At 48.1% G+C, this 23,555-nt stretch overlaps 2 protein-coding genes across 2 annotated transcripts; one reads left to right on the forward strand and one right to left on the reverse strand.

Moving 5' to 3' along the window:
- Nucleotides 1–724: 724 nt before the first annotated feature.
- On the reverse strand, nucleotides 725–9,444 carry LOC306952028 (acyl-coenzyme A synthetase ACSM3, mitochondrial-like; the record flags this gene model as incomplete). Its single annotated transcript, XM_079542660.1, has 13 exons — nucleotides 725–811; nucleotides 966–1,085; nucleotides 1,508–1,607; nucleotides 1,722–1,849; nucleotides 2,550–2,651; nucleotides 3,278–3,358; nucleotides 3,856–3,979; nucleotides 4,624–4,703; nucleotides 5,398–5,551; nucleotides 6,385–6,528; nucleotides 6,757–6,964; nucleotides 7,657–7,867; nucleotides 9,247–9,444. 13 exons carry the CDS (start codon nucleotides 9,442–9,444, stop codon nucleotides 725–727), a joined length of 1,737 nt encoding a protein of 578 aa, XP_079398786.1.
- Nucleotides 9,445–14,864: 5,420 nt separating this feature from the next.
- THUMPD1 (THUMP domain 1 NAT10 acetyltransferase adaptor) lies at nucleotides 14,865–17,446 on the forward strand (the record flags this gene model as incomplete). The annotated part of the gene is made up of 4 exons (XM_079542787.1): nucleotides 14,865–15,074; nucleotides 15,246–15,444; nucleotides 16,324–16,572; nucleotides 17,175–17,446. 4 exons carry the CDS (start codon nucleotides 14,865–14,867, stop codon nucleotides 17,444–17,446), a joined length of 930 nt encoding a protein of 309 aa, XP_079398913.1.
- Nucleotides 17,447–23,555: the final 6,109 nt, after the last annotated feature.

A 23,555-nucleotide genomic window follows, 5' to 3' on the forward strand; every position in this document is an offset into this window, starting at 1 on the left:
TGGGGCAGTCCAGTGTCAAATACATGTTCTCAGCAGAGGATGAAAATAATGCTGCTTGGCTAATGTGGATGAAAATTGCAGTGTTTAAGCACGCAGACATACCCATGTTGACAAGGTTGGAATGAGACAGAACAAATCACTGTGCTGCAGTTAAGGTGTGAGCAGCTGCTGTTACGCATCTTAAACTCCTACTTCATCATCACGTGCCTTAAATTCTTTGCTAATTGAGTCCTCAAACAATTTAATGATGTAGATTTTGCTTTTATACTATTTTTACTAAATGTACTTGTAGAGATTTTTAACTGTAACTGTTAAATATGTATTTGTAAGTTATCATGCTGCTCAGAAGTGATTACTGAAGCAAGTGTTGTAGTAAATTCTTGTGATTTTTCTCATTTCAGTAATAATAAAGATAAAATGCAGTTTAAAGATGGTTCATTAAGTTTATTTAACACATCATCTACTGCCCTGCCCTCTTTATAAGAGAACTGTTGTGTCATTTGTGCCTGCCTGCTTTTGTGCTCTCCATGTGGCACTGGGGCAGCTGAGTGCTGGGGGTCAGGTGAGACTTAGTGAGAATGTCAACTAAGAGACATCATGTATCTTCACATTACTGTGTAAATCAGCATTATCTTATTTTATTTAGAGAAACAAACAAAGCAAAAAGGCACTGGAACCCACACGCTATGTTAAAGCAGCAACACAACCCAAAACCCAAAGCATTCTAATATCTCCTCCACTCCTTCTGGCGTAGTTCATTTCTTCGGATCTTCCCGCTAATGGTTTTTGGCAGCTCTTGAACAAACTCCATCTAATGGGAAAGGGAAGGAATTACAGTACAAAATAATTCATTTCAGATGTGACTTCCCCTTGGTGGCACAGCCTCACAAGTGGTGTAATAGTTGATACGTGCTTTCTTATGGTCATGACAATTACTTAAAGAATTTGGATAATTGACGACTCACTTTCCGAGGATACTTGTATGGAGCAGTAGCTTTCTTAACGTGGTCTTGTAGCTCTTTCATCATTTTTTCTGGATCATGTGAGACGTAGTTGGGCGTTAAAACAACAAAGGCTTTCACTACCTTGAAGACAATAAGGGAACAGAAGGTGAAGCGATGATGAAACATTATACAACAGTCAGATTTGAAAGATTGGTTTAACTTTCACATTTACCAAACGTTCATGTGCAAACTGCAGAATAACAAATACGACAAACAGCTATGCCAATGTTGTGTGTTTGTCTGGACTATGGGGATAGTCAAAAGGGGAAATACTGGAATGCAGAGGAAAAGCTTCAAATTGTGCTTTGGTTATGTTGGATGTGGGGTAATTGCCGTGGTCTGTTTTTCTGGTTAGACATATCTGACAGAGTAGAAATGCCAATTTGATTTTATTCAGTTCAAAAATTCCATCACTGGATAGACTAATCCACTGGAAGCTGGTCTTCCTCAGCCACGGTGTGCATAAACCTCCCTTTTACCTAAAATGTGCTTAGCTTGTTTACCTCTCCCCTGATGGGGTCTGGACTGCTGACAACTGCTGATTCCACCACTGCAGGATGCTCTATTAGAGCACTTTCTACTTCAAATGGTCCGATGCGGTATCTTTAGAATGGAGATAAAGGTTCTTTATTTGTACTTGACACACGTAAACACATCTTGTCTGAATCAGCTCTATTATTTGTGCTGGCAGAGGTATTGTTAATCAGTTTGATTTACCCAGCAGAATTAATGACGTCATCAGCTCTCCCAACAAACCAGAAATATCCATCTTCATCCATGAGCCCCCTGTCTCCAGTAACATAGAAATCCCCACGGACCGTTGCCTTTGTTTTCTCTGGATCATCCTAGGAAATATTAAATTGTGTTTCGCTTAAAGGCTACTTGGAAAATAAAATAAATTGCATTCTAGTAGATTCATGATCAGCAGGAATATTCAGTGGGACATTAATAATAAACAATAGATTATTAATTCACTATTATCAGCCCATAAACCAAGACATAGTTGATGACTGGACAAGATGGCCTCTTCCAACCTTAATGATTCCATGATAATAGGCTGATAGCATCCCCAAAATTTAATACGGTTTCCTGTTGTAAGAACTGAGAGCACTGTGTGTTTGTTTTTCTGATTCTGGGACTGAACATTTGAACTGAAATTCAAACAAAAAACGCTGTGCTCAAAACACTAGATGGAGCCCAGTTCTGCACTGAAGATACTTGAACAGTGTCCCCACTTCTCAGATGGGGTTTCTAGCCCTCTGACCAAAGGGTATTTGGGGACTCGGGGAGCAAGCTGTTAGATATTTCCCTTTTTATTAAGCCAATAATAAAAAAAAAGTGGATTCAGCTTGCTAGGCAAGGCGCTGTCATCAACCAACTAACAACTTGTGTATGTAGACTAAGCAGCTGCATGAAAAGAAAAGGAAATTCTTTCCTTCCCAGGGGTTTTTAGACATCTAAGCAGTATATGTAAATGAAATGAGGCACGGATTCCTTGGCAGAGACTTAACATGGCATCTGCTTTTGCTGGAGAAGCATTCTTACAGTATAGCAAGTAAAGAGGAAAAGTGGTCTTGTAGGTTTTACTTTGATGGCAATGTCTCCTTCTTTTCCAGGAGGCAGAATATTACCGTTTTCATCTATAATCTGAAAATAAGCAAAACAAAACTTTATTATCTTTGAGCCAAATTGAAAAGCATTATATTAATATTATAGAATCTTAATACTCATTTAAAATTATTTGGAGCATTGGAGGTGAGTCTGACCCTGAAATTACAGTGTCAGCTTAATGCAAATCCACTGTACCTCACACTGTTTTTTATCTGAGCAATTCCCAGTACTATGAAAACATGTAATGAAGTTAGTAAGACTCCAAAGAGGTTAAGTAATGAACGTGAAAACAGAAGAAGCTGCTAAAAAGCTTAGAAAGGTAATAAAAATCTCAAACTATATTGCAAGTATTGCCAGAATTTACTTCATCAGCTTTGTTATCCCCAAAGAAATATGTTCACCCTCTTTGTTTACTCAGTAATTTGACTTCCATCATTGCCTTCCCATCCAATAGTGGGCTGTCATCTATGTCATCCCACTGAGGCTGGTGCAAGAGGAAGGTGTGACTGCTCACTTCCACACTGCGTTTGGGTCAGTAACATACTTGTAATCCATTCCTTGTGGAATGATGCTGCATAGCACAGTGCCACGCTAAAGCTCTTAAACCTCTTTGATGACAACTGACGATCTGAGAGATGGCAGTGCCACCAGAGGTGCCATACCTTGACATCATACCCTGGAGATGGCTTTCCCATAGAGCCAGGTTTAATTTCCATTCCTTTAAAATTTCCACAGACCAGCACCTGTAATCAGTATTTTTCTCAGTCAAACAGTGACTTGTATATTCAGTCTTTAGCTTAGGTTTAGAAGACTCAGCTAACATAACAATCTTCTGTAGGAAATAATGATCCCTTCATTATATTCATACATCCAGTGAAATAAATGACTCTCTGGAAATCTTGCCCAGAACCGCAAACAGTGTGAGCATTCCAAAGGTAGAGTTCAAAGCAGAATTTGGAAGGAGGTCATGAAGAGTGCGTCTCATGTGAAGACCAGGCCTTGGATTTTTTTGGGAGTCTTATGAGTTGAAAAAACTGTGTTTTCATTGTTACATATTGGAATTGACTTTCTCCCTAAAAGTCACAACTGCTGTAATAGTGATTATGAGTTTGTGTTGCTGGGATGTGGTGAAGTGAGGAGGAGTACGTAAACCTAATACAACTGTACAATCTTTTTAATGGCTTTTTCTTGGCAAACTGAATAGAATTTATATGCTTTTCACCTGTAAAGCTTAACGTACAGTTTCTGTTTGTCCGTAGCCTTCATGGATATCCAGCCCCGTCCATGCTTTCCACTCAGCCATCACCTCGGGGTTGACTGGCTCCCCGGCGCTCACACAGTGCCTCAGGCTGTTGAATGTGCAGCTGGAAAGAGAAAGCAAATGACTCCAGTTATGTCTACTGCGTCCCATTTGCTGCAGTATTCCTGCACTGTGGGGGACCTTTCTACACAAATTGCTGTTCCATTTGGACTGTGCAGAGCTAAACAACAACAAATCTGAAAATAGCAGAAGAAAGAAAGAAAAAAAAGCTTTCTGTTTTACTTCTGTATTATTTGGAAAATCTAATAATGCGATGTTTCTAGTCCTAGAGTCTGAACTGAAGCCTGGACCAAGGAGGAATAATGAAGTTCAACCCTGCCAGTGAGAACCCAGTGAGGCCGAGATGTCTCTCATACGTGTCACTGACCGTACCGACACACACTTCATGGGGAGCACACTACTGGTGGGACACAGGAGGGGAACAGAGGGAAGGAGAATGTGACAGTGAAAGTATTTCTGAGTGTTAAGTATGATACCATGCTGCCTTCCACTGTTGCTTACAAAGTCTAAGGTGGTACCTCAAGCATTTATTCTGACTTTATTCACAATAAATGAGACTTAAGGTGTTGAGAAACACACAGTCTGAGTTCCTGTTTACCTCTGTGAATGTGGAACAAAATCAGAGAGCTGAGCACTTGGCACACTGCTTTGATGGAAGACACTGCTGGGGACACGGCCTCGGCTTACCTGGGCGGCTGGTGCTGCACGAGCATTCGGTAGGCAGTTGGGGCTGAGCAGAAGACAGTTATGGGATACCTTGACAGGCTCTAAGGAGTTCAGAATAGTAAAAACCAATGTGGTCAATATAGGCTGTGAGGTCTCATCTGCAATATAAGAGATGTAATGGCATCTGCCTGCATCAGGCTTATGAAACACACAAACAAAATATTAGTGTCTTAAAATTATAATATTAGTGTAGCACAGCAGTTACATTTATTTAGTTTTTTTTTTTTTTTTTCCTCCAAAACAGAATCTGCATCATCTTACAATGGGTTCGTTAGCCAGAGCTCTGCACTCCGAGAAAGTCTGAACTCCTCCTAGCGGAGCTGCTTTGTAATTGCAATTTAGGGAGAAAAAAAAGTGAAATCCTAAACCTACGTTTTTAGATGTGCTACAGGACTAAAACTGAAAGCGTTCTCCAACACAGCCTGGTGTTACCTAGCAGCTCCCACCACCTCAGAAGGGGTGAAGTGGTGGTACTCTTTTACAAAGGGTAAGAAGTTGTGTGTGGAGAACGGAGGACAATATGATGTTGATGGCATTTGTTAAAGGAATTCAGCCTTGCTGCCTCCTCACCCCTTACCACTGAGTTACACGGTGCAGGCAACCAGCACTCTCACTTATCTATTAAAGTCACTCATTTTAATAACAGATTAGCTTTGCGGATCCCAGCCCAATCTCCTCTGTGTTTCATTTATAGGACTAACAGCAAACAGCTGCAAGGTTGGCTCCCCCACATACCTCAAAGACAGCAGGCGGGCTGAACTGCGGCATCTTATGCACAAATAAACATGCCCCTTGACTCCATGCTGAAAAAATGCTCCACGCTGCTTTGGCCCAGCCCGTGTCTGAGGTATTCCAATATATATCTGAAGAGGTCAGGTTCAGCCAGTACCTGATAGCAGAAGGAAGCATAGCCTACAGTCCATACTTAGCAGAAATAAAGCAAGTAGTAAAACATCATGAGATGTGCCAGGGAAGCGAATCCGGCACTGTTTGGCTTGGTTAAGTAGCATTTAGATAGACCTGAATGGCTGAGCTTGACCAGGTCCTGGCAATGGCAGGGTGCAGCAGGATGGACCGATGCTGCATGTTTCCAAGGGAAGTTGTAGCGATGCAGCAGCAAAACCCACCTCAGGATGTGCTGGTGCATGAATATAAGATTGCTTGACTCACTGTTAGTGACAAGGATGGTTTTGGTTTACCGCATATGGTTTGTTATTCTCTTCCAGTTAGACTGAAGTGCACTGCCCTATCAATTTTATAAACAATATTGCTTTATAAATCTGGAGATTCTGAATTATCAGCATTTCATTCCTCTAGGAGCTCTGTTGAACCCAGGCACACACGAACCCAGAAGCCTGTCAGACCCATGTTCTCCCATTTTGGATACGGACTTTATGAACTTATGCTGATGTTCATTTGGTGGACTGTCTGTTAAGTGCTAGCTTACTTGTTGGACACATGGCAAAAGAGTTATCAAAAGTTAAAGAAAATGTTAAAAAGAAGTCAGTATGTCTATCTGGCTGCTACATTCCATGCACACTAGGACAGCTGGACTCAAAATCTGCCTTGTTTCCTGGGAAAAACAACCAATCAAACAAATCTTGGTTGGGTCTCACAGAAGGGTTGTTTTTTAAAGCAGCGAAACAAACATTTCTGGTTAAACCTTGTGTTTCTCTTCCTTCTGCCACACCACCAATCTGTCTGACGAAGCAGTGGACATACCTTCCACTCACTGTGAGGCCAATACCATAGCTGCAATGGGAATGTTCCGTCATTTTTGGAGCTCCCGTCGTCCCACTAGTAAAATAGATGGCCATGGGATGTTGAGACTTCGTGGTTACGCACCGGTGATCAGATGGAGCATTTCTTCAAAATGAACAAAATGAGGAATGAAATGATTTGTGTGACTTACACGTTCCTGAAGATGTTCAGAATAACCTCTGCAGCAATCAGAAGTGCCAAAAACATTTATATTTTTCCACTGTGCAGACCCAGAAGGATGAGAACACATTGGCACCTGCAGCATTTCTCATCCAAAGCAAATGGAAACACTCTTATCTTTACTATGACACTGTCACAGTGGTGGTTACTCACTTCAGGAGATCCTTGAAGCTCAGCCATCCCTCTCGGTGGCTCTCTGACACCAGCAACTTGAACTTCAGAGACTGGCAGTCAGCCTCTACTGACTCTACAGCTGATGCAACAGAGTCATCGGTGATTATGCCCTTTGCCTTGGATTTCTGTAGGCGATAGACAATGTCCTTTGCTGTCAGCTGCTGTGTGCCAGGAATCAGGACGGTTCCTAAACAGGAGCAAGTGGAATGGAAAAAATAGCTTATATGTTGCTTAATAATTCTTGTACTACTAAGACTTCAGCTTACTTGGTGGTTTTGAGTGAGACAATGCTGTACTGAAAGCAGGATTTGTCCCTACGTTTGTAAACATACTGACTTCCTTGGTGGATTGAATTCTGTGTGAGGATGGGCACAAGTTAGGAGGTACCAGGCTGGACATGGGACGACTAAAAGAAATCAAGGGAAGAACTTTCCTTGGTCTGAAGACACCTCCCAAGGACCATGCCATCCTTCTGGACCTAATTTCTTTACCGTACCCCCCTAGTGTTTGTGGGGCACCATGACATTCTGAGTTGAAAACATTGGCAAACTGAGCAGGTAACAGATCCCACAGGGGCCATGTGAAACACCTGGCTAAATGTGGGCCAGCTTCACTGCAAGGTTGCAAGAAGGTGCATTTGGGATGCATCACAAGTGCTGGAGAAAGGAGAATGTCAAAGGAGAGTGGGCTCATAGTGTTTCCTTAACACCTAGGGCACATGCAGAACTACACAGAAATGCCACATTTGGCATGAAGGGCATTCCTGTTTTACTAGTTCATCCTCAACAGCATATTTCTAGTTCTGCATGCATTAAGTAGCAAGGACAGGTTTAACTCATGATTTCCATCCCCATATGCCATTTGTATCCTCTCACCAACCTGTTCTCATGCAAGCCACGTTCAGCAGCCACCACTCTGGGATCCGTGGCAGAAGCAGAAGAACTTTGTCCCCACACTGCAGACTGCAGGCACCAGAGAGTACATTGGCTGCTTTCCTGGACAGCAATCCCAGCTCCTCAAAGCTCCACTTCACCTCTTCTCCATCGCCATCTACCCACCACAATGCGGGGTTCTTAGGCTTTTTTCCTTCCTATAGAATGAGAGGGTACAGTGCAAATGCTTCGCTTAAGGAACATACCACCTTTACCTTAATTAAGTCTGAGGAAACAAAGCGTTTGGCACTAATTCAGTGCTGGAGGAATCCGGGGATGAAGCTGAAATTTGCCACTGGCTCCAAATGAGGCTCTCCTTCAGGAAAAGCTGCCTACAAATATCATGCTAGAAATTCCTTTCCTGAGCTCATGTTGTTTCCCTCTGCAGAGAGGCTGTCCAGCCTTCTGTTCCTGGCCACAAAAAAAAGCTGCCAATGGACACAGCTGCAGCTGAGCTGTGCCTCAGTTTTACAAACTCTCTGAGCTCATTTCCAACTTATTCTTGAATTGGGCCTATTTATTGCTTCTGAAAATTAGATCTGAGGTTCAAAACCGCAGTGTGATCTCGAATCAACATCCCTCATAACTAACAGATGTGTGAAAAATGAAATGTATGCACACAACGTGCTCTTAAGGGGACTGATGCCTTTAGCAGTGACATTGTGTAAGTCACTTCCTGAGCAAAGAAAACTTCATGGAGGCAGCAAGAACATGGTATCTTGCTATCTGTTTGGTGGCAGAATAACACTAAGGTTCATCTTCAGGGAGAAGAGTTTAGTTGTGTACTTCAGAGGGCAAAACTCTTCAGGTGTTCATTCCTTGCTTAGTTTGCAGCCTGCCAAAATCCATTCCCCCTGCAAATGGAGCAAATGCTCGCCTTGTGTCAGACAGGAGATACCTCTGCTCTGCTTCTGCTGCCAGGTGGACACCACTGTATTCAGCCCCTCATCATAAAGAACCTGTGGACTGCATCCACAGAGACTAGGACAATATAGTAAGAAGATAGGTCATACACCTACACTTCACCTCTTTTTTTTTTTTTTTTTATTCCCCATCCTTGCTTAGAACTTGTGCCTGTTTGGGCACTCAGAGTGTTTTGCTTTTGTGGACTGATAGCTCTGATAGCTCCTGATGCAAAGATTTCACGACCGTAAAAAGAACGGGGAGGTTTGGCAATACACCGTGTTACTCATTTTGCTGGCAAGCAGTGAGATGTGCGGGGGCTGAGTGCTTTGCCTTGCACACACAGGCGGGGTGCATGTCACAGCTGGTAGGGGAGCCAGCACAAGGCTCCAAGTGCTCCAGTTGGTCTTGTCCTTAAGGCACAAATTTACTCAGGGTCAGTGTCACCAGGGTTACTGATTAAAGGAACACTTGGGCCCACAAACAAGGCAGCATGTGGCCTGAGCGGTTTACAGGTTCAAACTACATGAGATGGTCATGATATTGTAACCAGAGCACAACTGCAGCAGCGTGCTGGATGGATGTGCCTGGCAGCTCTCAGCTCTTCAGCAGCAGAGCAGACAAGTAGTGTTACCTTTTCTACTTCAGTCCATCTGTCTAGCACATCGCTCGCAAAGTTGAAGTACTCTGGCACCTCTGGTCTGTACTGCTGTTTCATGAGTTCATAACTAAATGGGGTTTGAGCTGGGGAGCTCTGGCTGCAAAGCTGGCGAGATCTTTTCAGGGAAGCATGCAGGGACACGATGCTCATGGCCTTCAGTAGACACCGCATGGCAGCAGCAGCTCAAGCAGCCTCCAAGAAATGCTGCAGATACAAACCAGGTGTTAGCTAACTACATAGCTATGTAGTTTCAAAACGGCATTTACTAAAAGCAGTGGAATGAGCTGGATTAACAATAGCTGGTATCTGGAATACCGGGAGAGGACAGCTCTGGTTCTGCTGCTGGGTCCCTGCCCTCCACAGACCATCACACAGCTGCGATCCCCACCGTGCACCCAACTTGCCACGCTCAGGACGCCCAGCAGGGCACTATGCCCATGAGTCACAGCCTTTCCCTCCCTGCAGCTCCCACCCAGCTGCTAGACAGCACTGCTGTTACATAGCAGGGACACTGAAAGCACCTGAACTGTGGCTGCTGGAAATGAAAGGACTGCTGCTGACTGAGAACATTTAAGTAGCAGCGTGGACTAAGACGGTGCATAGAAAACCAACAGTCCCACGTGAGTTACTGGCTGACCGCAGTGTTACTTGCTACAAAGGCATCTGCAGTTTACCCTATTAGCACTGGTGTTATGTGCTGTATGAGATGGGGAAAGTTTAAAAGGACCCGAGATAAGGGATTCAAAATGCGGAGCTGTGTTTCTCTACAGTCAGCTTAGCAGGAGGGCAGAAAACTCAACAATCATAATTTTCATGCATTTATTTACAAAATAATACAAACACTGATAGCTCCTTGCTGAATTAATAATCATCCAGCTGTAAACCCACATGATTTCAGTGAATTAATGAAGCAAAGGGACAATTTTTGATCTGTAACATTCAATCTGTTTATGAAAGACAGGAGAGAAACCCAATGAGATGAAAGGTGTGGAGAGGCAAGGAGATCAGGGAATACAGACAGACAAGAGGCATACCTGTCTTGTTCCAGTCTTGGACCAGAAAGCGTCCTGTCCAGCAGCAGCACAGCTCGTGCAGAGACTGTTACCTCACCTCTCAGTCTCTCAGCCCTCCAACAGCTGAGATGCACCTCAGCTTTGGCTGCTTGCACAAATCCAAGGCTTTAGTTGCACAGCTCTTCTAGCACTGCTGCTGTGCCCAGTGACCGCTGTCCGTGTCTGTTCTGCGTACTTTGGACTCACACAAGGGGCAGCCAGGTCCCATCTGGAGAGAAGAGCTGACAGGTTTCTGCAGAGTTCAGAGTGGAAGCAGAAAGTGAGGTGAAAATCTCTCCTGTTTCCTTCCAGTTCCCTGCTCCGACTCCTGGCCCCAGAAAAGCACAGCCTTAGGACCTTGCTTGCTGCAGATAACTCCAGCTTGTTATACTCTGTTTGGGGCAGCACAGGGAACAACAGACCATAACCACAGCAGTGCAGCTGTGTCTGTCAACTCCTGGGGCGCTGCAGCTGGCACAGCATTCTGTAAGCACTCTGCCTCGTGGCCATGGCATTACTATGCTCTTTTTGCCATCAGCCCATAATGAAAGGGTCGCATTTGCCAGGGAGCTGGGGACATGGCTAACTGGCTAACCTTAATTTGGGGCACCAAGATTTACTCCTAAGGGTTTGGCTGTCAGAGTTCCTCCTGCTCCATTTCTACCCTCAAGCTGCAGCTCCAAGGTCAGCAGAGAGATTGCTAACAGCCATCTATATCTTTGAAGCCAAGAAGCTCCACATGCTGATCAGAAAAGGTGACACCGCAGCTTTTCTGCAGGCAGGATCTGCATGTTTGCCATGTTGCCCCTGGGGGTTCAGCTCATGTCTGTTGGTGACAAGCAGACACTGAAAAGGAGATGCTAACCAGCTCCTGCAGTGGTCATTTCCACTGAAAAAATGTTCCCCCAAATAGTGAATCTGCTCTCCACCTCACAGCAAAGGGAGACCTGCATTCTGCAGGAGGACATTGTAAAAAGCTTGTTGGAACACAGGCAACAAAATCCTACCAGAAAGTGAATGAACAGCCTGAAAGGGATTCCCTAGCCAGGTCACAATGCTGCAGAGGAGGGTGACAGCAACTAGATTGTGATTCGCATCAGTAAATTTGCCAGGAGTGTGCAGGCAAAATTTCCAGCTCAGGAAGCAAACCTCATCCTGAGGAGGAATGTGTCTCCCATAACTGCCTGCCTGTATTACTGTTTTGTTAGGGCATAAAGCTGATTTCCAGAGCACCAGTGAATGTTTCCAAACCCCTCAGCACTCCTCACCACAAAGGTACTCTGGTTATGTCTGGGTGATTAATTGCATTCCCCTGGCTCAGCTCACAAGTGCGCAGTACCTTTCCCTCACAGTCAGACACAGCCTGCACAGCTCCACAGACCACTGCCATAAACCTTGAGACCTCAGAGGTTCAGTGACTTCAGAGCTTCATTTGTACATGTATGGGTTGGGAGAGGAACTCAGGGAGAGAAGGCCGTCAAGGTTCTGGTGGACGAAGAGCTGGACGTGAGGCAGCAGCGTGCGCTCGCAGCCCCAAAGGCCGACTGCATCCTGGGCTGCAGCAGCAGAGGGGGGCGGCGAGCAGCGAGGGCATTGTCCCCCTCTGCTCTGCCCTTGGAGCCCCCAGCTGCACGGCTGCGTCCAGGCCTGGGGCCCGGCACTGCAAGGGGGGGAGCTGTTGCAGCGGGGCCAGGGCAGGCGATGAAGATGCTCGGAGCTTGGAGCAGCTCTGCTGTGCAGACAGGCTGAGGAGCCGGGGTGTGCAGCACAGAGAGGAGAAGGCTGCAGGGAGACCTCATTGCGGGCTTCCAGGACTTAAAGGGAGCTTATGAACAGGAGGGGGACCAACTTTTTACAGCAGCAGACAGTGAGAGGACAAGGGAAATGGTGATTTGAAGAAGTAAATACACAATATATTTTGGCAGCATATCCTTATGATGTACGATGTAGATGTTGAATTGTTGTATAATATGATTAATTCTTGCTTGCAAAACTGTAATAGCTTTTAGATGTGAGTAGTTAATTACAGGCATAGCGTTATAGACTAGAAAGCATTTTGTAAGGCTGTTCTGCTTTAGCCAGGGATCTCCAGCAAAAGAAACACAATAATGAAAAGGCACAATCAGGCTTATCAAACATCAAAGAAGATAGGGCTGAATTGCTCCATTCTGGGGGAAGCTTAGAATGCAACATGTGGGTGTTAAGATACTCCCGCTATCTTCCTTATTTTCCTATTTCCCAGTAGATCCCTGAAAGACAGGATGCAATCTCCATCCCAGAACTAATAGATGTGCGGACAATAATGGCTGCGTAGGCAAATGTTACGATTTTGGTACCTGTAAATTGCTTGTAATAGGTGTTCTACTGAACACGCGTCAATGAAGAGAGTTCATCTAGAGGGCGAGCGGCAAAGAACATTGGAAGAAGCAACCGACTGGGCTGTCATGGAGCTGAACGGACACTGGATGGCAGCAGAGATCGTGGAATAGAGGGCTGAAACCTTTGTAAGTCACTACCGGAGACAGGCGCCTATCTGTTCATTATCTCGTGAAGGAATGACGAATATGTACTATCTGTGAACATATAAGGAACTCCTAAACATGTAATCTTAAAAGCTCTTATGGTGGAATTAACCCCCAGTGCTTCCTGGTGCAGCTAAAAAAGAATACCTGCTTAACAGTGTTGGAAATATCCAAATAATTTTTGTCAGGACGGTATAAGAGCAGATTTTATTCGCGATTGCAATGGCGGGCATCCCGCAAGCACGAGCGCACCTATGGACACATCATGACAGCCTTTATACCGTTTTCTCCCCCTTGCCTCCCCCCCTCCCCTGTTTCCCCACTGGCTGGGTACTCCAGGTTCACAATCTTACAGAAGGTTTACATTTGCTATTTACTTGTTAATTTATTTGTTACCTGGTGTCAGTCAGCAGCCATCCTGTTGTTTCCAAGATGTCTTCTCGGTGCTGTCCTTGCCGTATTGATATAGTGATTTTCTTTAAAGTCTTCGTTAAACAAAGAGCACGGGGATGATGCCAGGCCTTCCGATGTCTCTTCTGGCGCTTCCTCGGGAAGGCCATCACTTGTTCTCTGGTTTGCTCTCGTGCAGGATATTCTTGCAGTGTGTGACAAAATATACAGATATACACCTATATACAGAGTCACGTGCGTTCCTGGGAAGGTTCGTCTAGAGGATAAGTGCTGTAAACTATCAGAGATCTTCCCCAAGTTAAGTAGAAGGACTCCCAAGAATTACAATGATAGCGGAGATCATGAAATAAAAAAATTATCCAATTCTAATGCAGAAACAACATTTGATTCCCACAACAGCAAGAAAACTTTGCTGGATTGAAATGGATTGAAACTAAAAGAGGGGAAATTTAGGTAAGATGTTAGAAGAATATCCTTCCCTCAGAGGGCAGAGAGGTGCTGGCATTGCTGCCCAGAGCTGTGGGTCCCCATCCCTGGGGGCTCAGAGCCATGGCTGAGCCTGGGGCAGCTGGAGTTGGGGGACAGGGTGGGGCTGTGAGGGCCATTCCAACCCAACATGCTGAGATTCTGGGGTATGATTTGTGACCAATATCCCACTAATACTGTGACAAATCCCACTGATAGTTGGCAATTGCTGTAGGGTTAAATGAGTCCTGAAGGCTTGCCAGGAACCAAGTTTTATGTAAGACACAAATGGCACCTCCTGTTGTAAATTGTAAAGAATCCCACCAATTTACACCAGTGTACACACTTTCCCCTTCTGCAGCCCAGCTGGACTCTGGTTGCCAGCAGCACAACAGCCATGCTCCCAGCAAGGCCTCCTGTGCCATCACGCCTCGCACTGTGTTCCCCACATTGCACACTGCGCTCCGGAGTCGCTGAGCAGCAGGCAGCCCTCAGGAGCCACGCGAAGTGTGGGTCTTTGTTCTGGCACTGCAGCCTTTGCCCCTGGAATTGAATTTCTGAGGACAGAAGTGATGAGGACAGGAAGTGGTGGTGCTGGGTCACAGCCTGGCTGCCTTGCAGTGACACAGGCTGGGTGCCATGTCACAAACCCGAGATAAGCTTTACACACACACGCTATCCATATTCATTATATTTCTTAGAAGCAATTAACATTTTCCAGGTACTCATTAATGCACGGTAATGTCGCATGGTAGAGGGTAGAGCCCTTTGGAGGCCGATCAGCCCTTCCTTCATCCATCACTTTCCTCTCTGCGACCCTCGGCCGCCTTCCTTCTTGCTTTTGCTAAGCCGGTTCCCCCCATAGGTCGTCTTTGCTCCCGTAGCATCAAGCAATTTGCTTACAAAGTCCTCGCACGCACCAAGTAGATTACGGAGACGTCCACCGAGCCTCTACCGAGCAGACAAAGCGGGCTCTGCTAACGAAAGCAAGCGCCGCGCAGCCAGCGCAAGGAGCCCGCACCCAGCGCCGGGAGGAAGCGCAGGCACAGGCGGCGCCGAGCTGACGCACAGCGGCGGCGCTGAGGGCGGCGCTGAGGGCGGCCGTGTGACGCCATCGCGGCGCGCGGCGACGGGGTTCTCCATGGCCGCGCCGGAGGCGGCAGCACGGAAGCGGCGGCTGAAGGGGCATTTCGCGGCTCGCGCCAAGCGGCCCCGCGGCGGCGGCGGGCGGCAGCTGGAGGCCGGCATGCGCGGCATCCTCATCACCTGCAACATGAACGAGCGCAAGTGCGTGGGGGAGGCCTACAGCCTACTGGGCGAGTACGGGGACCTGCTGTACGGCCCCGAGCAGGTGCGTGCGTGCGTCCGTCCCGAGGCGGGGCCGGGGGGAGGGCGGCCACGCGGTCTCCGCTCCGCGCCCTGACGCGGATCGCCGGCGCTGAGCGGCGTTCTGGCCGGCCCGCGGTACCGCCTGGCAGCTCCGCTTGGCGCTCACCGCGAGGGGCGAACCGTGTGCCCGCAGCTCTCGGAGCCCGCGGAACGCCTGTCGGGGAGCGAGAGGGAGGAGGAGCGGGAGGAGGAGGACGACGACGACGACGCGGAGGCAGCGCTGAAGAAGGAGGTCGGACAGATCCGCGCCTGCACCGAGCGGCAGCTGCGGCGCTTCCAGTCAGTGGAGAGCGGCGCCAACAACGTCGTCTTCATCCGCACCCGCGGCATCGGTGGGTGTGCCGCGCCGTGCCGCGCCACAAAGGGCCGGGGCTTCTCCTGGGGCCCGGGCAGCCCAGAAGGCCGGCGGCATCCTGTGCTGTATCAGCAGTAGGCAGCCAGCAGGACGGGGAGGTGACCGTTCCTCTGTTCTCGGCCCTGCGGAGGCCACGCCTCGAGAGCTGCGTTCGGTGTAGGGTTCCTCACTGCGAGAAAGATATCGAGGCCCTGGGGTGCGTTCAGAAAAGGGCAGTGGGATCTGCGAGTGGTCTGGAGAATGAGTCTCATAGGGAGCAGCTGAGGGAATGGGATGGTTCAGCCAAGAAGAGAAGTCCCGCAGGAGGCCTTACTGCGCTCTACAACTCCTGAAAGGAGGTTGTGGGGGGCGGGGGGTGGACCTCTGTGCCCAGCTAACAGCAATGGGCTGAGAGGGAATGTTCAGGTTGAGGATTAGGAACAATCTTTTCTCCAAAAGTGTGGTCAGGCCCTGGAATGGGCTGCCCAGTGAGGTGGTTGAGTTGCCATCCTTGCAGGCGAACAAGAGCAGGGGAGATGTGGCAATGAGGGATGTGGTTGGTGGATAAATTTTGGTGGTAGGTGGACAGTTGGGTGAGGTGATCTTAGAGGTCTCTTCTGGCTGTAATGATTCTACCATTTCCCATTGTCCTTCCCACTGGTTTTGCAATTAGCGGAGTTTCTGAAGGCAGAGGAATTGGCCTTGACAGAATGATCCACAGCTACCCAATTTTGGTGCATGGAAAGAATTCTCAGAAAAGGGTTTGAGGCTGAGCGCTGTGCAGCTAAGCGTGCGTTTCCCCAGCTTATACCTTTGGGGGAGGAACAAGGGAGAAGATCCTTCAAATTGATTCTCACACCTAGTTGTTTCCTTGTAGAACCTGAGAACCTGGTGCACCATATATTAAAGGACATTCATACCACTAAAAAGAAGAAAACCAGAGTAATTCTGCGCATGCTGCCCATTTCTGGAACTTGCAAGGCTTTTCTGGAAGATATGAAAAAATACACAGAAACGTTTTTTGAGCCTTGGTTTAAAGCCCCCAATAAGAGTACTTTCCAGATTGTTTACAAAGCTCGTAATAACAGTCACATGAATAGAGAAGAAGTAATTAAGGAGCTGGCAGGTACGTATAGATCACATACAGAGCTGAACCTAAGTACACAAGCGGCACACGGCTGCATGCGTAACAGGCTAGGCTGTTTGAAGAAAAGTGCTGTAAACAAGGAGGCATATTTGTTGCTTAACACCTGTATGTTGGGTTACAAAAATGTCTCTAAGGCTCTGAAAAGAGCTTGACATCAGTGTTTCCTGTTGATGTCTCAAGAGATGACAAAGCAGAACAGCATGCAGTAGTGAATTCTATTTGGTGTGTCAGTTATACGTGGTTTGAAATGACTACATCAAGTTGTTTGAATGCTATACTGAAATACACACATTTCTATTTCCATTTAATGTGGAACTTGAAAAACAGCTCTGCAACAAGTTGCATACTTTGGCGTCTTGTTTCTTGCTAGTTACAATGGGATAATTTAGTTACTGTAGTCCTCCTGGTAGTATTTCTTAAGAATCCCAGTCTGTTCTGCTGTTTTACACAATTGCAGTAACTAATGATTGGTCACAAGTAGAGGGTTGTTATCTCCTCTGACTTGTGTTCCATTCAGGAGAGTAAACTGATGCTCTGAAACTGTTTTCCCAACGTTTTTTAAGCTATATTTTGTTTTACAGGAATTGTGGGCAGCCTTAATCCAGAAAACAAAGTTGATCTCAATAATCCACAACATACAGTTGTGGTGGAAATAATAAAGAATGTTTGTTGCTTGAGTGTGGTGAGAGACTATGTTCTATTCAGAAAATACAATCTACAGGAGGTGGTGAAGAGCAACAAAGAAGACACGCAACAAAACCCATCAAATGTGTCTGAAGAACAGAACTCAACAGCCGTAAAACCAGAAACCATGGAAGAGAACTTCAAGGAAGTAATACAAGAACAAGAGTGATGGTGCAATGGGAGCTGAACTCCATGGGAATTATATGCAAGCAGTGTAGGAAATGTGGTAGAAAAGAAAGATGGACACAATAGAAATAAACCTATAAAAATATTGCCTGAGAATTCAGAAAGGAAAAGTGGGTTTTGTTTTGGAATCTTGCTTTTAAAATTCATATGGAAGAATTGTAATGGTTGCTGCTGGTGGAGCTGATGCTGCTGTGGGTTTCCAAGTGCTTCACCTCTGGTGAGGTTTGCTGCCATCCTTCAGCAGCTTTGTTCAGTCTTTAGCTAGCACCAAAGTGTGCTTCCATGCATGCATCTATAAAGGCTGCCAGCCTGCCATACACTGAACCTTCTGTCCTATCTGATGGATACAGAAATCAGAAGGCAGGGCGGAATGAGCTCTGCCAGGAGGTGTCATCAGAAGTGAGGGACCTGAACAAGACAGTTGCTTGGAGAGGGTTTTTAGGGAAGTGATCTGACAACTTTTGGGGCTGCAGATTTCAAATCTGTATTTCTACAGGAACAATAATGTGAGCTCAAAATACTGATTTTTTTCCCCCTATGTGCATCTCTGAAAAAATATAAGTCTTGAAAGGGAATTGGAAGAATTGCTGTGATCGAAGTACTTGAATTCTATGAGAGGATGCAGAGTAATAGATGAGACTGCTGTAGAACAGAGGTATCTGCAGGCATTGCAGATGATTTCAGGAAAAGCTCCATGTGTGTGCATCAGCTGTGTATGCAGCAAATGCTGCATGCAGCCACTTAACAGAATCCTTTCCAACAATTTATTGCAAATAGGTTTTTGTTGGGGTCTTTTCAGAAGCATAATCCTTGGGAGCAAAGTTATGAGGTCTGTGTTTTTGGTTTTTTCTTAGATCTCAAAATTTGGATTTAAAAACTGCTTGGAAATTTCTTACGAGGAGCTCTGCAGTGCCATATTGGATAAGGTGATATGAGCTTGGCTTTTCATACAGGTTTAGCCTCACAACGTTCATTTTGTTCCATGTTGAAAATGAATGTCTGGGTTGTCAGTTTGTTGTGGCACTTCTAGGTATCACGGTGACTTTAAAACAAACCAAGCCAAAGAGTGCAGCTGCTGCCTGCTTCCTGAGGGGCTGGAGCACTCTTCCTGCACAGCTGCCTAGCGTCAGTGTTCCATTTCTAGTGCAGATACTCGTGGGTTGCTCATGGGAAAAGCCTGTCCTGAAGAACTCTGCTTTTTCCTTCCCTGATTTAGCAGGAACGATTTGTTCAGGTCTCTCTCAGTAGTGTTTCCATTTTCCTCTTCTCTCAAAACTGTTACAGAAGTGGAAACTAAAGAGGGCTTTTTCTCTTGTCCAGTCTTCCTTACCATTCAGTTATTAAAGATCTGCTTTCTTACATCGATCAGTGTTTTCTTCTGAAATTTAAAGCTTTTTGCATATGGATGGAAACTGACAGTGCTGAGGTTATCTGGGGCGGACCTGCTGGAGCTCAGGCACAGCAGCCAGCTGCCACGTTTGGTGGGAGCTGATGGTGGTCAGTGTGGCTGGAAACAGCCCACTTGCTTTACAAAGGCCAAGGGCTCATGGATACCTGCGTGGAGGGGCTGGTTATTTTTTCCTTCTATCTGTCACTCCAAAATGCAAGAAGCTGCTGAATAGCTCCCATTCCATCTGCCAAACCTGTGTCTGACACACAGATGCTGTCTCTGCTGCAATCTTAAAGGTGTACATGTGTGTTTCAGTTGGTTTGTTGTTTTCTTTGTTTCTTTGGTTCTTTTTTTTTTTTTTCCAGTTTTTTTTTTTCAGCCCTTGCTGCACTTTGATTATCTTAAAGCGTTAACTCCCAAATTGAGGAGTTACCAAGATTACAGTAGGTGGGGTGCATGCAAGGTCTGTAGCTGTTTCTGGGCCTGTTGTTACCTGCTACCGTGACTCCTTGTTCATAAGCCTCCTGTGGGTTGAAGCGTGCGGTACTGGAGAATTAACAGGCTGCTCCTTCTCCTGGTCATCACTCCTAGGCACATCGCTGTTCTGAAAAGTGTCAGGCAGTGGCAGAAGCTGTGCTTGCATCTGCCTTGCTGGGCAGGCTTGGTTTGTGTTCAGTGAGAACACAGGCACTTAAAGGCTGCACAGGTGGGAGTTGTAAAACGTGTGCATTATCACCCATTCGCTGCCTAGTGGTGTGACACACACACAGCGCTGGGTTGGTGCTTACAGCTGTAATAGAACAGTTTTGTCACAAGTACAATTAGTGGGGATGGGTTTTGTGGATAGCTTCTCAAAAGTAAATCTGTTCCCTCTGTTGCTTGCTTCCTTTTGTCATACAGATTTTTGATTCAGAATAGCATAGGTCTCCACCCTATTTAATCTAAGGAAGAATTTGGTGGCTGGTGGAATAGCTCCAACTTCTTCTTTTAGGTTCTGTAGTGTCCTTATTTCCCAAATAATATTAGTCATTTCTCTGGCATAACCACGTGTTTGGGCTTTTTGGTTTGCTGTTCACTTAGATGTCACGAACGGAGTCTAACATTTCATTTTCTAGCCTCTCCCCATTTAAAAAGGGGGATTGGGGTTTTTTTGATTACTTGTTCTTAACACTCTTACTGATTCCTAAATTCACAGAAAATCACATTAACTCCTGCACTTGTGGCAGGGCTCCCAGAGCCTCGCAGTGCTGCACTGCTGGGAGGGGGGCAGGCTCTCTTCACTGGTTTGCAGCAATAGAACAAGGGGCAACAGGGGAAACTGGAACATCGGAAGTTCCGTACAAACATGAGGAATAACTTTCTTGTCAGAGTGACAGAGCACAGGAACAAGCTGCCCAGAGAGGTGGGGGAATCTCCTTCTGTGCAGATATTCCCAACCATGCTGGATGCCGAGCTGTGCGACATGCTGTAGGGAACCTTCTCTAGCAGGGATGTTGACTCCATCTCCAGAGCTTCCTTCCAACCCCTGCCGTTCTGTGATCCCTGTGGATCCCCTCCAGCTTGAGCGTTGAATGAAGGTGAGCCCCATCTGCACCTTGCCCCCCAGTTTCGGCCACCTACCTCCCCCCCTCTCACCGCCCATATCAAGCTCTGCTTTCCAGTTTAGACCACCTGCACCTCCATTTCAGCTGTGCCCTCCAATTTTAGGAATCCAGTCCCCCTGTATTCCTCCCAGTTTCCTCCCGGTGAGGGCCATCTGCCTCCCCCAGTGTAGCTGTGCCCACCCAGTTGGAGCCATCTGCCTCCCGCTGTGGGCATTGTCCCCGCATGCCCCCGCCACACACACTCACTTTGGAACTCCCCCTCCCCTCCAGCCATGGCCCTGTATCAAGGAACATGTTTTTTCACAGTACAGCTGTTCCAGCGCAGTTTAATGTGGTCTTGATGCTGTTAGTAAAACCAAGGCAATTTCCTTTCTCAGAGGAAGAACACTGATCTCCTTGGGGCTGCCAGTGTAAGACGTGGTACAAAACTCCCTGGCTTCAGTTACAAACGTGTCCACCTAAGGACCCTGCTGCAGACACGTGCGCTCCCGGGCCCTTTGGAGAAAGCTGGGGCCTTCCAGGTGCCCTCCTGTCCCCTTCGTCCCCACGGAGCTCCTGTTGCTGGAGGGAACGGTGTGATACCGGCTGAGACACGGGCTGCCGCACCGGGACTGCGCCCAGAGGCAGAGATCATCGCAGGAACCGCACTCGGGACAGCGCAGGCATCCCGGGCCTTGGGGAACGCTCCCGTTGCAGCCCCGATTGCTCTCAAAGCAGAGCTCCGGCTTCCTCACGGTTACGGATGACGAACGAGACGACGGCAGCACTCTGCTCGGGAGAGGCGCCACGGCTCTTCGCTCTCCACTCAGAGGCTTTCCGCCGTCGGGCTGCTTCTCGGCTCCCTTGCCGAGAGCTCCGCCGCCGCCGTTCCCAGCACCTTCCCCGCCGGGGCGGCACCACGCTGCGCTGGGAAGCCGACGGGAGCGGCGTGCGGAGAGCGACGGCCGGGCGCTGCGGGCGGGACTCGGGCCGTCGGGCGGAACGCGGGCCGTCGGGATACGCTGCCCGCGGAGCTTCCGGGGGCGGCCGCCGCTCCTGCTCTTGCTCCCCACCCGTTCCCGTCAGCAGCGCCGGCGAAAGCCTTCTGCTGGCTTAAGGGCGGCTCCGGTCTTCTTAAAACCTGAACTGCTCGGGGGGAAAGGGGCCCCGACATGCAGAGGAAGCTCTGCTCTGCTCGCCCGTGTCTGATCTCACTTGTCCCTGCAGGCCCCCAAGGTCAACCGGCAGGGTGGAATCCTGTCCCTGAGCCTGGGCTGGACTCCAGAGGCAAGTCCCCAGTCTTCATTGCCTTGATATTTGCTCGTACTTGGTGGTGGACCTGCGGTGGACATCCATTGGGACAGCCCTTACGTTGCATGCTCGAAGCAGTGCGCTGCCGTGAGGACCCACTGCGGTGTGATGAGAGATCCTCCGTGAGAGATGATTCCTGTGCCCACCTGCCACGGACCCGTGCAGGGCTTCTGTGCCACACATTTTTATAACCATCAGCCATGGGCCGGAGCCCGCAGGTGCTGCAAGCAGAAACACGTCAGCTTTTGCATCGGAACCGCCGTCCCTCCCCACAGGGCACCGCCGGGCCACTCATTCGCAGCCGCCGGAGAAGCCGTGCCCGGGCCGGCAGGCGCCCAGCAGCACCACGAGAGGCGGCAGCAGCACCACCGCTCCCGGAGGCGCACAGCAGCTCATCGCGCCCGGCTTCGTCGCCGCCGGCGCTGATGTCACAGAACCGTTGGTTCCGAGGTTTGTGCCGCCGTGGGGGGGTGCGGGCAGGAGCTGGAGGGGACCCCCGGCTGCCTTCTGCCGTAGCAGCGCCCTATGTCTTGTATGGATGGATGCGGAGCCACACGGTTGTGTGTGCAACCCAGGTTTGTGAATGACAGCAGCACGAATTTCAGGCTCCGTCCCAAAGGGAAACAGCTGCTCCTAAGGCCCTCGAGGCGTCACGCGCACCAGGAGCGGCTCTCAAACAAACCTTGCTGTGGTTTTGCGGGCTGTCCTGAAGGCGGTGCCCCAGATCTGCTGAGGGTGCACAGAACGCCTCAGAGGGCAGTTTGCCTTGTGTGGGTACTCAGCTGTCCCCTTAGCGCTGTTCTCCGGGAGGTTAAGGGGAGTGGTGGGACGGATGAATGGCTCCGCGTGTGTCTGAGGGAGGGATGGGTGTCTTTGTGGAGACAGGAATGGAGCAGCGCCAGCAGTACTGAGGAAACTCAGTCATGGCCCCAGAGCACACGATGCCCTCAGCAAACAGCACCGATCTGCGCTGCAATGCAGCAAAACCCGGGAGCAAAGGGGAAAAGTTAAGTGGGGAGGGGAATAGCTTACTTGGGAGGAGCCAAGCAAGATGAGTAAGTATTGAAAACAAAGAAAAGGGGCAACATGGAGGCCGACACAGAAGTCATGTATAAGCAAGCTGCACGTTGGTTTGTTTGCTTGTTTTATTGGGCCCTGCATCCAATCACTGTAATCCACCTTAATATTTTGTTAAGAATTATTCTACACAGAACTCCAGAGCTGGGGGGCTGGAAGGGACCTCTGGAGTCCTCCAGTCCAACCCCAGGCATCACTGAGCAGCCCCAGCCCATCAGATATCCATCAGCACTGCTCAGATGCCCCCTCTGCGTTCCCTTTGCCAGGTGCTCAGCCCCAGTACTCCCAGCCTGTCCCCATCAGGAGGGGCTCCAGGCCCAACCCACCAGTTGGAAACCCCAAATGCCAAGGATCACCGACTGGTGGGATTGCTGCGCATGTCATTGCTAATGAACGCCAACTAGCTCATGAGCAAGAGACCATTTTTGCCACGTGGACGGAAAGTGAGCGCAGCCCACCCGACTGCAGGCAGCTCCAGCATCCACAGACCTTACAGAAGGATGAGGCCAGCCACATCTCCACCTTATTTAGGAGGATAGGGGAGTGGTGACAGGACAAGGGGAAGTGGCCTCAAGTTGTGCCGGGGAGGTTTAGGTTGGATCTCAGGAAAAACTTCACTACAGAAAGGGTAGTGAAGGGTTGTTTTTAAACACAGCCAGGGACGGTGACTCAACCACGTCCCTGGGCAGCCCATTGCAGTGCTTATATATGGGGTTACAGGGCACAGGGCT

The sequence above is a fragment of the Tetrao urogallus genome (assembly GCF_951394365.1).
Source record: "Tetrao urogallus genome assembly, chromosome: 15".
Lineage (NCBI taxonomy): Eukaryota > Metazoa > Chordata > Aves > Galliformes > Phasianidae > Tetrao > Tetrao urogallus.